Source organism: Penaeus vannamei, chromosome 21 (genome assembly GCF_042767895.1).
Source record: "Penaeus vannamei isolate JL-2024 chromosome 21, ASM4276789v1, whole genome shotgun sequence".
NCBI classification, from domain to species: domain Eukaryota; kingdom Metazoa; phylum Arthropoda; class Malacostraca; order Decapoda; family Penaeidae; genus Penaeus; species Penaeus vannamei.
Genome location: NC_091569.1, coordinates 28,823,781 through 28,838,780, shown reverse-complemented (window position 1 = coordinate 28,838,780; position 15,000 = coordinate 28,823,781). Strand labels below are relative to the sequence as shown.

Sequence of the window (15,000 nt, the reverse complement as noted above, 5' to 3'; positions counted from 1 at the left end):
GTGTGTGTGTGTGTGTGTGTGTGTGTGTGTGTGTGTGTGTGTGTGTGTGTGTGTGTGTGTGAGGGAGGGAGGGAGGGGCGGCCTCAGAACCCCGCCGTCTTAGGGTAAACATTGGACCCACCAAGAGAAAACGCCTTGGGAGAGAAGCGTCCTTGTGGGAGCTGTCTCCCTGGCAGCAGCTGGCCCTTCCATCCGGGTATTCCTTTTGCCCATGCAGCACACACACACACACACACACACACACACACACACCAGACTCACGCGGGGAATATTAAATTTTTTCATGCGCGGAAAAGATAATTTTGTCTACATTTGCGCGGTAATTTGATCATTCTTTTTTGAATACCTATCATGAAGATAGGGTTAATATGGTAACAGTGGTTATCAATACTGCATTGGGAGTCAGCTGTTAACAAACTGGAAATCATGTAATCCTTTGCAGGAGATCCCCGGCGTGGTAGTATTGTAAGCATCCTTGATTGGCGCTTTGGCGTTCACTTTCACTTTCATATTTTAAATTCGAACGTACGAACAGGTTGATTCTATGGAAGTATTGTTTATCTGTGTATAGCTAATCTACGGACGGATGATGATGCAAGTGCGCGGAAAGGTCAAAAGAATTTTATGCGCGGAAGATGATCTAAAAAAGAAAAAAGAAAAAAAAATAAAATAAGCGTGCGCGGAAAAGTTACCCGAGTTACATTTGCTCGGACAAAATTTTACCAAATTTTTTTTGCACAGACCAAACTCGTCTGGCGTGACACACACAAAAAATATATAGGTATGTATATATATATATATATATATATATATATATATATATATATATATATATATATATATATATGTATGTATGTACATGTATACACACACCTATATGTGTGTGTGTGTGTTTCCGTTTATGTTTTTGTATTTGTGTGTATAGGTATCTGTGTACGTATGTGTGTATGTATTGTGTATTTGTGTATGATTGCCTTTTGTATGTGGACCTGGGTGCGTACGTGCATGCGTGCGTGCGTGTGCGTGCGTGTGTGCGTGTGCGAGCGTGCGTGCGTGTGCGTGCGTGCGTGCGTGCGTGTGCGTACGTGCATGTGCGTGCGTGCGTGCGTGCGTGCGTGTGCGTGTGTGTGTGTGAAGACATACACATTAATACTTTTATATACACATTTATACATATACATATTTTGCAAATATACGTTTATATACATATTTACATACATATATATATATATATATATATATATATATATATATATATATATTCGTACATACGCATGCATGCAAGTTTTAGCTCCTCCAAACTCCTCCATCAGGTATCATCAGAGTGAAATGACATATACACATTTTAAGTTTCTGATTTCTTAATAAGGTCGTATTGTTTTGATATAATCTAACATCACTTTTTTTCTTACGGTTCTAAGACTTTTTAATAATGTTCTTAAATCACTGATACACATTCAGACTGCTTCACCCCCCCAACCCACCCCTCCCCGCCACCTATACGTATATGCAGACAAGACGGCCCAGACAGAACACAGGATACACCTTCGCTCTACACGGAAGTTAAGAAACAACACCAGTATTTCAAACGTCTGATCGTCCACAGGAAGACGGTTACACTGTCTATAGATTTCGCTGGAATCCATAGATGATCAGTGGAACCAGCCTAACCATCCATGTTGCTTACACTTGTTACAATGTAAACTATCGGCCGAATCAACTACCGTTACCGAGTCAACACGAACAACGCAATGGAAGGAGTACCTATCTTCTTCATTCCTGCTACTTTGACAGCCAAATATATGTGTAAGAGAGAATAGTCTTAGTATTTTTCAGTGTTGGTGTGAAGAGCTTCGTCCAGTGTTTTGATTTTTACCACACGTGTGCATATACTTAAGTCAATCAGTCAAAAGTATATTTATAAATACCTTTAGTTATTGCTACACATATATCAAATGAATCATAGGATTTTGTACATGTATTTTTTCAAATCATATATATTCATAATGATTTATAATAAACGAGATCTACCGGAAGTGAATCAATGAAACCGAGCCTGTATCTCAATACTACTACCTTATGCAGTTATTTAGCATAGCATCTGCGGGGAATTGTACCGGGTCTGTCACACCTGAATACCCTGGTTTAATTAACAGTGCCATTGTGTAGTGTATATTTGATATGGCTTCTTGGCCTTCCTCAATTCTCGGTTTTCGTCTTACCCCATTCTCGAACGCGGGAGAGGCAACACAGATACCCAATACTCCCCTGGAGCTTTACCACTCTCAGACACAGAAATGCAGGATTCCTCACACTTAATAGCAATATGCTAACACTTCACTTATGCCATGTCGACTGTACTGGTTTTGTTTTGTGAATTCTGTTGACAGAGATGGTTCCATTAGAGTCAATTAGTAAGCCACGTGACACGCCAGAATGTCTCTTTCCTTTAATCATCGACTTTCTTCTGATACGGTTAATTTTGAAAACATATTATTATTATTATTAACATTGACGCTGTGGTACTGTAAACAACACATGGTAATAAATAATAGCAAAGAATATTTCAGAAATAAGTTAAATAGATGGACTAGGTAAGACTAGTAATCGACTCCTTGGTACCTATGTGTGTAAACGCAATTGTGAAACTAAAATCCCAGTGGACGTGGCCTGTACTGTCAGGAGCAAGAGTCTAACTTCAGCCTACAACTTGACAAATGTTTTTACAAACGTTTTCGTCTTAGATGCAGTATTTTTCAAATCAAAATTGCTTCTCGGACGCAGAAATTATTTTTTTCACGACAGCTTCACTTACTTTTTTTTCTACATACAGTCCCGTTTAATTGAGAGTTTGTCTTTGTTCGCTTGATAAAATCGCAAACGTTTCATTCGTTTTATTGCATTATAATAGAAACGTTCGGCATCAGCATATTATTATTCTATAGAAAACAGAATTACTTTGTAATACTTGGTACTTGGAAATACGTGGTAATTTTGCTGCCTATTATTTATCTGGATAGGGATATCCTAAAGAATGCAGATTTATTTCGACAAGAGATCACCACAATCGCAACTCATTGCCACCTATCATGTCAGAGCTAGACGCAGATGAGACTTTTAAATAGTTTGATGGTAAAAAGTTTGAGATGTTAAATACATAGATGGTATCTACTGGCATAGTCCCACATGCTTAGATTACAGCATTATGGGATTACTGAGATTAGCGTGTTCTCCTTGAGGGCTCTCCCTTGACCCCGACTCCTCCCCTCGCGTCCTTCAAGGCACTTCCTTACGTTTTATGAATGACCGATACAGACACATAACTCCCCTATTTTGCGTTGACGAGTTTATTCTATTCGTTCATATAAACTAGCGACGACTGCAGACCAGGGTTGCCACCCTTACCGCAAATGCTACGAATGCGACGTTGATTTCGGCGTTGGTGGGAGGTCGTCAGCAGTGATTAGCTGTATATCACGATGCAAGAGTTTATACAAAATAGCAATACAAGTGACAGATATGCAAAATTTAACGTAAGTACAGACCTTGTTATGGTAAATAAATAAGTTACAGACATCTTAATCCGAAGTTTAGGCGCCATCAGCGCGTCCGTGTGGTTTGCGGTAATGGAGAGACTATGAGCGTCTTTGTAACGTCCTTAACTTTTAATACCGTATTTAGTTTAGTCCTAATCCAACGTGTCCGTACCGAAGACGACAATCTCCGCTGCCAGACGGCGCGACAATAATGTTCAGTAAAAATTGTCGTACTCATTATTCTATCACCACCGTTATATTTGTAAACATGTCGGAGAGAAATGTCGCTCGTGAATTCGGTCTTTCGGGAGATTTCATTTTTTTTTTCTCTTTTTTCTTTTTGTAATGGCATGTTTTGGTAATCATATTTAATTAAGAACCTATTTTAGACATCCCTAAGGTTTCAAAATTATAATTTTTAATGTGTATTTCATGAAACTATGACATTTTTTAAAATCTCTGCACTGCTTTGCCCCCAATTGTTTAAATTGCTCTGTAAATAATAATATAAACTTCTCAGTTGCTTCTGAAGACCACCTTTTCCTTTTCTTCATCCCAGACGTTCCTACATGATTGAAGACAAGCCATTAAAAACATTCATATTATGAATCAATTCTTTATACCTCCTAATGTTCTCAAAACGGAAAACTAAGACTAGCATATTAAAGTAAGAAAGTTCGTACCTCTATTTTCTGTACATATTTCTTCAGGATTATCTGTTTCAAATATGATTTGTTCGGAATCCTGTGTTAATGGACTGTCTCTTAAAAACTTATATTATTGTGATGTTCCTGGTCTGTGATGTAATGCCCTCTGCTGTTGATGTAAAGGTCCTGCTGGTCTCGGATTTCGGGCGTGTGGGAATCGGTTTTCTCAAATCTAAAGGGTGGGAGCTGTCTTTTTATTGCTGAAAAATCTGTGGTACATTGAAACGTTTCTGTGCAATGTTTCTCTCCACACTGTTGCATGTTGTGTAGGGTAGCGTTTGAAGCAAGTCATGCACTTATACCTGTAAATAAGTAACAAAATCAATCAAAAGATTATTCAACACTCACCCTTCATGTCCCTACATAGATGATATAGAAGACAATATTAAAGATATTACCTAAAGATTTGCTTGTATAAAATTTACTTGGATAAATGAACCATTTGCATTCAGATACTACATTGATAAAAGATTTTTCTGACAACTGATATTCATTTTTTATAGATTGGAGAGAAGGTGATTGTTATAGAAAGTTGTAGTCAGTCACTCAAAATGCAGTTTGATATTCATATGATAATTACGAGGCACAAGTAGGCCTACTTATGAGGGAAACATTATTATTTATGAAATATTCTATTTTTTCATGATGACGATCTTATATTTGTAGTAGTAAAATGGGTATAAAACCTATATTTTTTTCAATGGCACTTAAGTACAAAATTGGCATTAACCAATCAATAACCATCGCGCAGTTTTCTCGGACAGCTCGCTGCTGCGCTGAATCGTGTTGGAGGAGGGAAACGTGTTTTCTTCAGGATGCTGTTCACGCGGTCCATAGGAAAGTATACTCGCTAATTTTGTAGTAAAGTAATTGAGAAAAACTCAGCACATAATTCTTCTTTGAAACACTGGTTCATATTTGATTTAAAACGTCAACTTGTGTGACCCTGACCATATATTTTTTTTTTGGTTTCACTAACGGAAATACGAGTTCCTTGCCCGCAGCCTCCGAACTTCAAAGATTCCTCGTGGAATTATATTGGTTTTTATATTCATCATCATAAGTCATTTCCTTTATTAGAATTTCTGATCAGCTGTGTAAATATATACAATTTCATTTTCAGAATAAGTATTTAGTATGAAAATCCTAAGACGATCGGTGTTATTGCCGAAAATAATTCTAAAAATGGCAACTCAAGCGATGGCACCTTTGAAGTTCATACCGGACTCATGGCGTAACAGTACATGATTGGTAGGATTAACTTGTCCCTTCTGCGCATGTGCAGGATTTTAAAATGCGCTTAATATTAAAGCCTGGTCCAGAGGTGCATTAATAGTTGATCCTGGACTCTGCCAATACGCATGTACATTAGAGATTTGGATTAAACTTTAATACTGGATCAACTTTTATGGCACGTACAGAAGACGCCCTTTGTAGACTACGCCAAGAGGATTTACCCTCCTTAGAACAATAGGAACAAATATGAAATTTAGACGACAAATGCAAAATGTCTTTTACCGGAGCACATTCACACGCACATCATGTATTAATATAAACTATTACTATAAATAACCACACACTTAAATATCTGAGTATCCTCTTAACATCTAGCATCAGATTTATGCCATACTTAATTAACATCATAATGCAGATAACGTTCCTTCAAAAAATTTTAGTCTTGTACTGCAACATAACGCTCAAACATTAAAAGAACTGCAAGGCTTGTTCCCAACAATTACTGGCATCGCAACAAATATTAGAATGCATTAGCAGAGACGAACTTAGATGGGAATATGATGTATTAAGCAATTGCATCGACATCGGCAAATAGGCTTACTTACAACCCTTCCAACTCTTAAAATAGTTGTAGCTCACACCCTAAAATACAGTATATATTACACTAGCAAATCCGCACAAGCATCCCTTTCTTTCTACACACCTTTCGTGACTGAAACGCACTGCACAACGTGTTATCGACAAGTTACACAAGCACCTCGCAGTCAGTGCACAACATCAACACATTTATTTATTCCCCCTTTTCTTTCTTGCTCTTTTCAATCATGTACGTGTTGTGTAATCACAAGCAAAGGGATGGAGTGTTACTTTTAGAATGAAGTATCAAATAATGTTAACGATAGAACAGGTTCCAGTATCAGGAAGGGTAACATTATATATATATATATATATATATATATATATATATATATATATTGTTATCCATCTTTTATTGCAGATGGATAACAATATCTCTTCCTTATCCAGATCAGATTTGGGGCTGTAATAAGGGAAAAGATAGATGTTGAAAAACGTGTTAAAATAACCCCTTATCAACATTATTTTTCTTCACTTGCAGATTAAAGAACACTGCACTCTGAATTAAGACGGAAAACGGGAAAAACAAGCAGACATCATAATGGGTGCAGGTGAGTGCTGTTCGCTTTTATATATTCCTGGGCCGGTTCTTATTCATCTGATTTCTTTAATAGTTTCCGTCCTCTTCTACTTTGTTTTTCCTTGTCATTTTCTCATTCTTTCTCTCTGTTTCTCTCTATTTATTTATCTATCTATCTCTCTCTCTCTCTCTCTCGAACTCTTTCTTCCTTTTTTCTCTATCTTTATCTATCTTTTTCTGTCTCTCTCTCTCTCTATCTCTATCTATCTATCTATCTATCTCTATCAACCTCCTCATTTCTATATTTATCTCCCTCTGCAAAGCATCATTAGATTTTCCTCTTTTTTTCATCCTGAAAAAAATCCTCTAAACATTTTCTCTAGTGTAAGTCTCTAAATGTATTTGTTGAATGTTTCTTTATCAGTTGGGTAGATGAAACGTGTCAAATGCAAATAGGTTATTGACTTCTGCTGTCCATTAAATGATTCCTTTCCTTGTGTGTGCTAGTGCAAATTTCCGTCCCATTTATTCCATGGTTTCGGCACAAGCTCTTCCTTGGCAATAATTTAATGTGCATCCCAATCAAATCAGGAAAGAGAAACCTTCAATTTGGCAGATTGCATGCGTGTATGAGTACCAATATGCTGTGGGTATTGTCATATTAGGAACAAGTAAAATAAATGATAAGTATATTGTTAAAGCACAGTTCCTTATGTAGTAACTATTATCAAAATACTTCGAACTCGTCACATATCCATGTCTTCACTAATTAAGACGATATATGTATTTTCAGGTGAAAAGAAATGGTTAAATCTGCTAGTTGGTGAGGCAGGATCCACTGGCTGCCCAGAGAGTGTAGTCAAACCACTCAGTCATTCAATCTCAGTCGAACAGCATTGCAGTCACATCAAGAATGGAAGCCCTGGTGAAGACTGTCCAGGCAACACCATCTCAACTGGGAATAAAAACCGAGGCATTCTGCCAGACACCACAGCGCCCGTGTCCTCGAGAATGCAAGAGCTGTTGGAGGGTCTGAACGAGCCTGGCGACTGTGGCAACCCCATAGAGCCCCCCTCCTGGTTAGACAGACAGCTGTTCAACCGAGGGAGAGATTTCTACCACCGCTATTTATTTTGCATGAGTTTCTCTGAAGTTTTGGCGCTCGTGTTTATGCTGAGCATGATGCGGGCGCTTCGGCCCCTCATGTACACTGGCCGCTCGGACTCCCCGCGGAAAGCTCTTCGGCGATATTTCTCGACCTTCCAGCACGTGACCGCCTGGCACGAGGGGGATGTGTGGGACCCCGCCGATCGTGCCCACAAGGACCTGCTGTCGGTGCGAGCCATACACAACAGGCTGTCCGGCGTGTTCAATTCCTCGAAGGAGCACGACAGGGTGTGGAATACAAAGATCCAGGACAAAGGCCACGAGGAACCTGCTTGCCCCTTTTACCACACCATCCGCGAGGACCTAAAGGATCAGGCAGGAGACGGGCTCCCGCTCGAGGGTCCAGACAACCCTCCCTTCTTCATCAGCCAGTGGGACATGAGTCTGACCCAGTACCAGTTCATGGGGCTGGTGGTGGCCCACCCGCACAAGATGGGCGCCGGAGCAGCCACAGACGAGGACCTGGAGGGCCTTGTCCACTTCTGGCGAGGGCTGGGCTGGCTTCTCGGGGTAGATGACAAGTACAACTTCTGCCGAGGGTCCTTGGCGGAAGTGCGCTCGCTGTGCCTGGAGGTCGAAAGACTAGTTGGCATCCCAGCGCTGGCGAAGGCAGACTGGAACTACGAGCACATGACTCTCTCCCTCGTCACGGGGTTGAGCCACCTCATGCACACGCTCTCGTTCGAAGCAGGCTTTCGTTATGTGGCCTATACTCTCGACCTCGACATTCCAAACTTCATCAACCGAATGTCCTTCATTGGCAGTGTCAAGTACTGGCTTATGCGTTCTGCTATTGGTCTCCTGTATTACTTTCCTGGATTAGTCTTTCGCCTCAGTGATATGCTGAGGGCAAAGACAGCAGACTTCAAGAATCGTCTTTCAACAAAAGGGTGAACGGAAGTGGTAGCAAAGCAGGAAATCTTTTATCCAGTAACGATGCCCTACAATTATTGATATAATTTAATAATAATTTAACATAATTCTTTAGGCTAAAAGTTGTGGCTGAGGAACTGATTTTAGAATGAGCACAACTTGCAGTGTAATATTTTGGCATGGGCCAAATAGTCCTGACATCTGTCATTGTAGGTTTGAATTTAGTGAAATTGTTTCAAGGTTGTTACTAATTGGCCATGTCTGTCGTTATTAACCAATAAAAAACAAAGAAAGGCACAACGAATGGTAAGTATGTAAGACAATAGAAGTTGAAAGTGGCAGCCATGTGATAGAAATCCTGTCGTCTCTTAGTAGATGTCACTTAGCAACTCCTCACAATGCTATAAAAGATACACTTTTGACCTTAATCCATGTATTTAGTAGGACCATGATTTAAAATTAGCAATGATAAATTAAAGCAGAATTGTACAATTTATGTCATATCAGTCATTTTCAGTATTGAAAGTACAAATGATTAAGAGAGTGAATATACTCGATATCATTAAATCTCTATTACACTAAATATCAAATCAAACCTTGACATGCAGCCTTTCATTGCCATATTTTTTTAGTCAAAATGTTTACAGTTCATTTTTCATTTACCATTTACTACATAGGCTTACACACTACCTGTAAGAAATTTTCCATAATAAATATCACTTATGCTGTACACTTCATTCCATGTTAAGAACAAGAACACCACTGTATACATTATGCGTCTACATTACCTGGATCATTAGGCATATCATAAAACCTGTTTATTCTAAATAGAAATCTCTTGAACATAGTTTCATTTTATTTACAGAACAATACATACAAATGTAATATTAAGAATTTTAAGAAATTGAAATCATATGAAATATACTTGGCCTAGGCTCCTATACGCTGTAGCTCGGAGGACACTAAACTGAATCGCAGATCATACAGTAAAAAGTTGGGTCTACGTAAGTTTAAGGGAAAAAGTCAAATCAACTCTAATTGATTCGATACCACTAGATTGGAGATATATTTATAGATAGGTAATAAATAGGATAATAAAGTCGAAAACCTTTTTCTTTGAACGTAGACAAAATATTTGTGCAATCCGCAACCGAATCCATCGCCTGGTCATCAATGAGCCGGAAGTTTGTTCTCGTGGGTGTTTGCAGCAAAGCAATGCCGCTCCATGGATTTCTGCTGCAATTGATGCCAAGTGATTTCTTCGACAGTTTTTCACCTCGAACTTTTTTTCCAATAATTTACGGATACGCACAACGGTGGCATTTGGATCACCGAATTCGACACTGATTCACGGGGTTATGGACAAAACCAGTCGTGCTATGGCTTCCACTCATCATCAGGCAGCACTCCACTTTCCATAATTTAAATCTAGCCATGTAACCAATAGTAGGTCTCAGGCGGGTGTCGACTAGGCAGCTAAATACACACACTGATTCAAGTGGAGCTAGTCCTTGGTGGGCCTTCTTGTTGTGACTCCTCAGTTGCCATCGGCCACCAAGAGCATCTTTGGAAAAATCACTGCGGATGTGAGAGTAGCATAGGATTTTCATGTGCTCTGGTACAGCCCCAAAGCAGATAGAAGAAATCCCGAATCTTGTCGACCAAAGAAACAGCCTATGAAGTCAAGGTTGACTGGAACAATGTTTAAAAATTCTATGGAACCTTTAGTCTGACATTTCCGGGCAGACCCATTTCCGTCCAGTGTGCTGCCTGCGAGCACTCATCACAAATCCTCTGTATCATTCAGTTGATGACACTGCCGTCATCTTAGGCACTGGACTTCTTAGTAAATATTCCAAGCCATGGTGAGACAAAAAGAGTATCCTGTAATCCTGTGCAACGTGAATACAAACATATGGTAACGTGAACCGTATTTACGTTGACAGATGTAGAAAGGTATGGATGAGGATGAATACCTTCACAATACAAGAGATATAATTGACCGGCTTCGAATATATCTGTATTTCTGCCGAAGATATATTCGAAGCCGGTCATATGCATTCCTTGTATTGTGAAGATATTCATTCTCATTCATACCTTTCTACATATGGTAGTGTTTACACAGAAATAAAGTGAAACGCTGTTACAATATCACCATACATGTGGATTTTCGAAACATTCTGTTCCCGAGTGCATGTTGAAAAATTTTATATCGACAAGCTAAACCAATGAGGTAACAGAAAAGGTCAGAGGAATTTGGGTATGTCTTACCTGGCCGCAAGTTCTAGATTTAGCCAATTTAGTGGATAAAGAACAGACAAAGGAGTGAAAGCCTACTAGGGTAAATTCTGGTCACCTGTAGTTCATAAAAGCAAAGTTGGGTCAGCTGTAGCTCATGAGACAAAGATACACAAGTGGTAGTTTTAGAGCCCAAATTTGAGTTATTTGGTTCATATAAGATAGTATATATATATATATATATATATATATATATATATATATATATATATATAAATATATGGTAATTTTCTATATTACGTCCGCAAGACCGATATCGACGATTTTGGTATCGTTGGATTCCTCTCACTCTCCACATTGCAAATATATAGTTTTTATTGCGCGCTAACCCCCGTTAGCGACAAACTTGGTCCCGATTGCGGGGGCGACGATGTCGGAGCGCCGGACGTAATATAGAAAATTAGCCTAATAATTTTACCTCACTGTGAAAATAATCGTAGTTATTCACATGACTTTCCATTGCAGGGGGCTGCCGCCCCCCAACCCCCGCCGAGGAAACAAAACCTCCACCGCGTATTCACGGCAGGATAGAGAGCACACGAACTTGATGCGGAGCCGATAACCTACAATAACCTAGGATTTTTAAGGTACTAACCTGATTTATTAATGCCGCTAATTACTAGGGAGGGTGCTCCTTTACCGCAAAATGTGAAGGAGGCAAGGTGCTTTGAGATTGCGCAAAGAAAGAGCCCACGAACATCGAAGCAGGCCAGTCACACCTCTGCCTCTTCTGTTCTCACGACGAAGGAGGCCGTGGCGGAAGCACATATCTAGCATTTTTTCTTGGCTAATGGCAATCTCGCGCAGAAAATCCGTCTCGGAGTACGAGCACCCTCCACACTCGGCCATCGCGGCGACTATGACTGACTTCTGAACGCGACGGTTATTTCGGTTAGGAATACGAATGTCGTTATTCCAGAGGAAGGGAAACTCGACTTTGAGGCCATCGGTGTAACATCGAAAAAGCCGCAAAACCCCGCCGACGAGGGCGGGCCACCTTGTTTATCCTGATTATACTACAATCGTCTCTATATACAGTGCTGACTATAATAAGGTTAATATGCTGATTCAGTGAGAATCTTACGAGGTAATACGCCCCCTGCTCCGACATCGACGATGATTGTGTAACGCTCTAGCCTGCCGTGAATACGTGGTGGAGGTTTTGTTTCCTCGGCGGGGGTTGGGGGGCGGCAGCCCCCCCCAGGGGGGGTCGCAGGGGGCGCAGCCCCCTGCAATGGAAAGTTATGTGAATAACCATGGTTATTTTCACTGTGCGTTATATTATTAGTGCTATTTAACCCCGCATTTTCCCTGGAACCTTTCATGCCCTCCCCTGCTATCGGGGCCAAGTTTGTCGCTAACGGGGGGTTAGCGCGCAATAAAAACTATATATTTGCAATGTGGAGAGTGAGAGGAATCCAACGATACCAAAATCGTCGATATCGGTCATGCGGACGTAATATAGAAAATTACCCATATATATATATATATATATATATATATATATATATATATATATATATTTATATATATATATATATATATATATATATATATATATATATATATATAATGAGATATATGAACCTCCTATATTGATACTGGTGAGCAGAATAGCATACTTGAATACGACTTGACTCTTTATTCTTAAGAGTTACACACTAATAGAAATAAAGACGACACGAGCGAGACTGGTCAGTGGTGGATGCCGTGTCCGCAGCTGGTCAGCGGGCGGCTGCGGGCGGTAAGCGCGGAGGCTGGGTCGCTGCCTGACCGTATGGAAGTGTGTGTCTGAGTCTGAGGAAGAGGTCAAGCTGGGTCGCTCTTACATCTGATCCCGGCGGGCGGAAGCCTGACCGTGCTTGGCATGGGTCTATAGTCAGCATTATCCACGTGGCGTGGAACAGCATGGAGCCGCGTGGCTCGGTCTGTGAGCTTGTCTTATGCAATGTACCATGCAGTATATATATATATATATATATATATATATATATATATATATATATATATATATATATATATATATATATATATGTATATATATATATATATATATATATATATATATATAATAGACACACACATGTATATATGTGTGTGTGTGAGTGTGTATCAGTTGAAACGTAGCATCCACATTTTTTAAAAGTTCGCGCCACACCTAAGGACGGACAGGGGAGTACAATGTTAACAGGGGAGAGAAGGCACCCGCCCAAATAGGAGGCCTCTTTAGAACGAGAGAACGCATAGCCTTACTAGAAACAAGGTCAGTGTTGTAACGGTTTGTGTGTAGAAGACTGAAATAAGTGACAGCCGGTTTAACTGTCGTAATTACAGAAAAGAGTGGAGAAATAATACCACAAAGCAGGGCGTGAAATAACAGGCATAAGAGTATACTGGTTTGTGCTGACGAAGCTTCTCCCTTGTATGGGTGCATATGAGACACGCAGTGTTGCGTAGACGAACTTTATTGATTCAATTTATCGATGTATTTTTCCATCCGTCTAGCCATCGGCGCCATTTGACCCCGCTGTTGCTGCATCTGGCGTGATTTTCGCTAATCAGGCAATCTTTCAATCCATTTAGCAAATATGTTTTGCTCAAATGCAGTTACAGTGATTAATAAGGGAAATGCTCCATAATATATGATGCAGTAACATAGCTATACATACATACATATAACGCGATGAAATGCTCAAGATACACACATGACACATGTGTATGAGCGCAACAATGTAAAATCGATCGTACAAAAATTATATATTAAATGTTAAAATGTGAAACCTTATAAGCCTAGACACCGTATTTAATACTGATACCATGTTAATAATAAATAACAATCCCGAAAATCAAGGAAATGGGGGAAAACTCGTAGATGATAGAGCGGTATTGGGCTAATTGTCTATATATATATATATATATATATATATATATATATATATATATATATATATATATATATATATATATATCATGCATACATACATACATATCTATCTATCTATCTATATACATGTGTGTGTGTGTGTGTGTGTGTGTGTGTGTGTATGAGCGCAACAATGTAAAATCGATCGTACAAAAATTATATATTAAATGTTAAAATGTGAAACCTTATAAGCCTAGACACCGTATTTAATACTGATACCATGTTAACATTACATATCCATAGAAGACATCCATTAAAAATGCAGGTGGGGTTTAATTCAATAATGTTTGCACCAAAATGTAAAACTTTTTCATTCAGATAATGCCTGACATTGTGGTTATTTCATTTGGAACACCAGTTGCATGGGGTCACTGTTCTCAACAACTGGGTAACTTGTGGCGAGACCTTACTTATTTAGACCTTGCATCAGACTAGCGTTAATAATTTTGAATCTGAAAATCGGTTCCCACGCTCTTTCCCCAAAATAATATACGCTATGAAATACGATATTATGGTGAAACAGGGAACAAATCCTTGTGCTACAAGTTGCTCAAACGAGAAGTACAATGCGCGGTGTTATTCAAGCGGGATGCATGTGCTGTCTTTTACGGCGGTGCTTTTCGTAGTTGAAACAGTAAGCCTGGCTGGGCATTCAGACATAAGTCATGTCCTGGACAAAGACAATAACACTCGAACCGCGCCTTAAGGAATTATGTCGTTGGTTTGCTTACAGGGAATGTCCTCGGAAGTAGAGGAGGGGGGACGTTGGGTCCTGTCACATCTATTCTAGAGTGGGGTAGCCCCCTTTTTTCCTACCCTTTTGAAATGCCATGAAATGCTGATATTCCTCAACCGGGCAGGATCCGCGTCTCCAAGGTATAAAAACGTCCCCCCCTCTTTTTATATTTTCTGTTACTATTAAACATTACCGTTTTCTATGATTGCAATAATATAGGGAGAAACTCTTATATTTCAATATCACAAATTACAAATTGACACACCTGGAAAAGCATAGGATGATGTTATATGTAGGTAGTAGTACTGGAATTGAGACATGCCTAAAGTCTCATGCCTAAATTAATCAGGTTATTAATATATTTGAAA

General features: G+C 39.5%; 1 protein-coding gene across 2 annotated transcripts in view; it reads left to right on the top strand.

The window, feature by feature from the left end:
* The window catches only part of LOC113821684 (uncharacterized), a 10,316-nt gene extending 796 nt beyond the window's left edge, over positions 1 to 9,520 (top strand). The window contains exons 2-4 of one of the 2 annotated variants that reach the window (XM_070136072.1): positions 1,462 to 1,562; positions 6,597 to 6,666; positions 7,429 to 9,520. In XM_070136072.1, coding sequence (XP_069992173.1) covers positions 6,657 to 6,666; positions 7,429 to 8,696 — 1,278 coding nt within the window. In that variant the 5' untranslated portion in view covers positions 1,462 to 1,562; positions 6,597 to 6,656 and the 3' untranslated portion in view covers positions 8,697 to 9,520. The remainder of the gene's footprint in view (positions 1 to 1,461; positions 1,563 to 6,596; positions 6,667 to 7,428) is intronic. The other variant, XM_070136071.1, reaches the window with a different exon arrangement.
* The last annotated feature ends 5,480 nt before the right edge of the window (positions 9,521 to 15,000 follow it).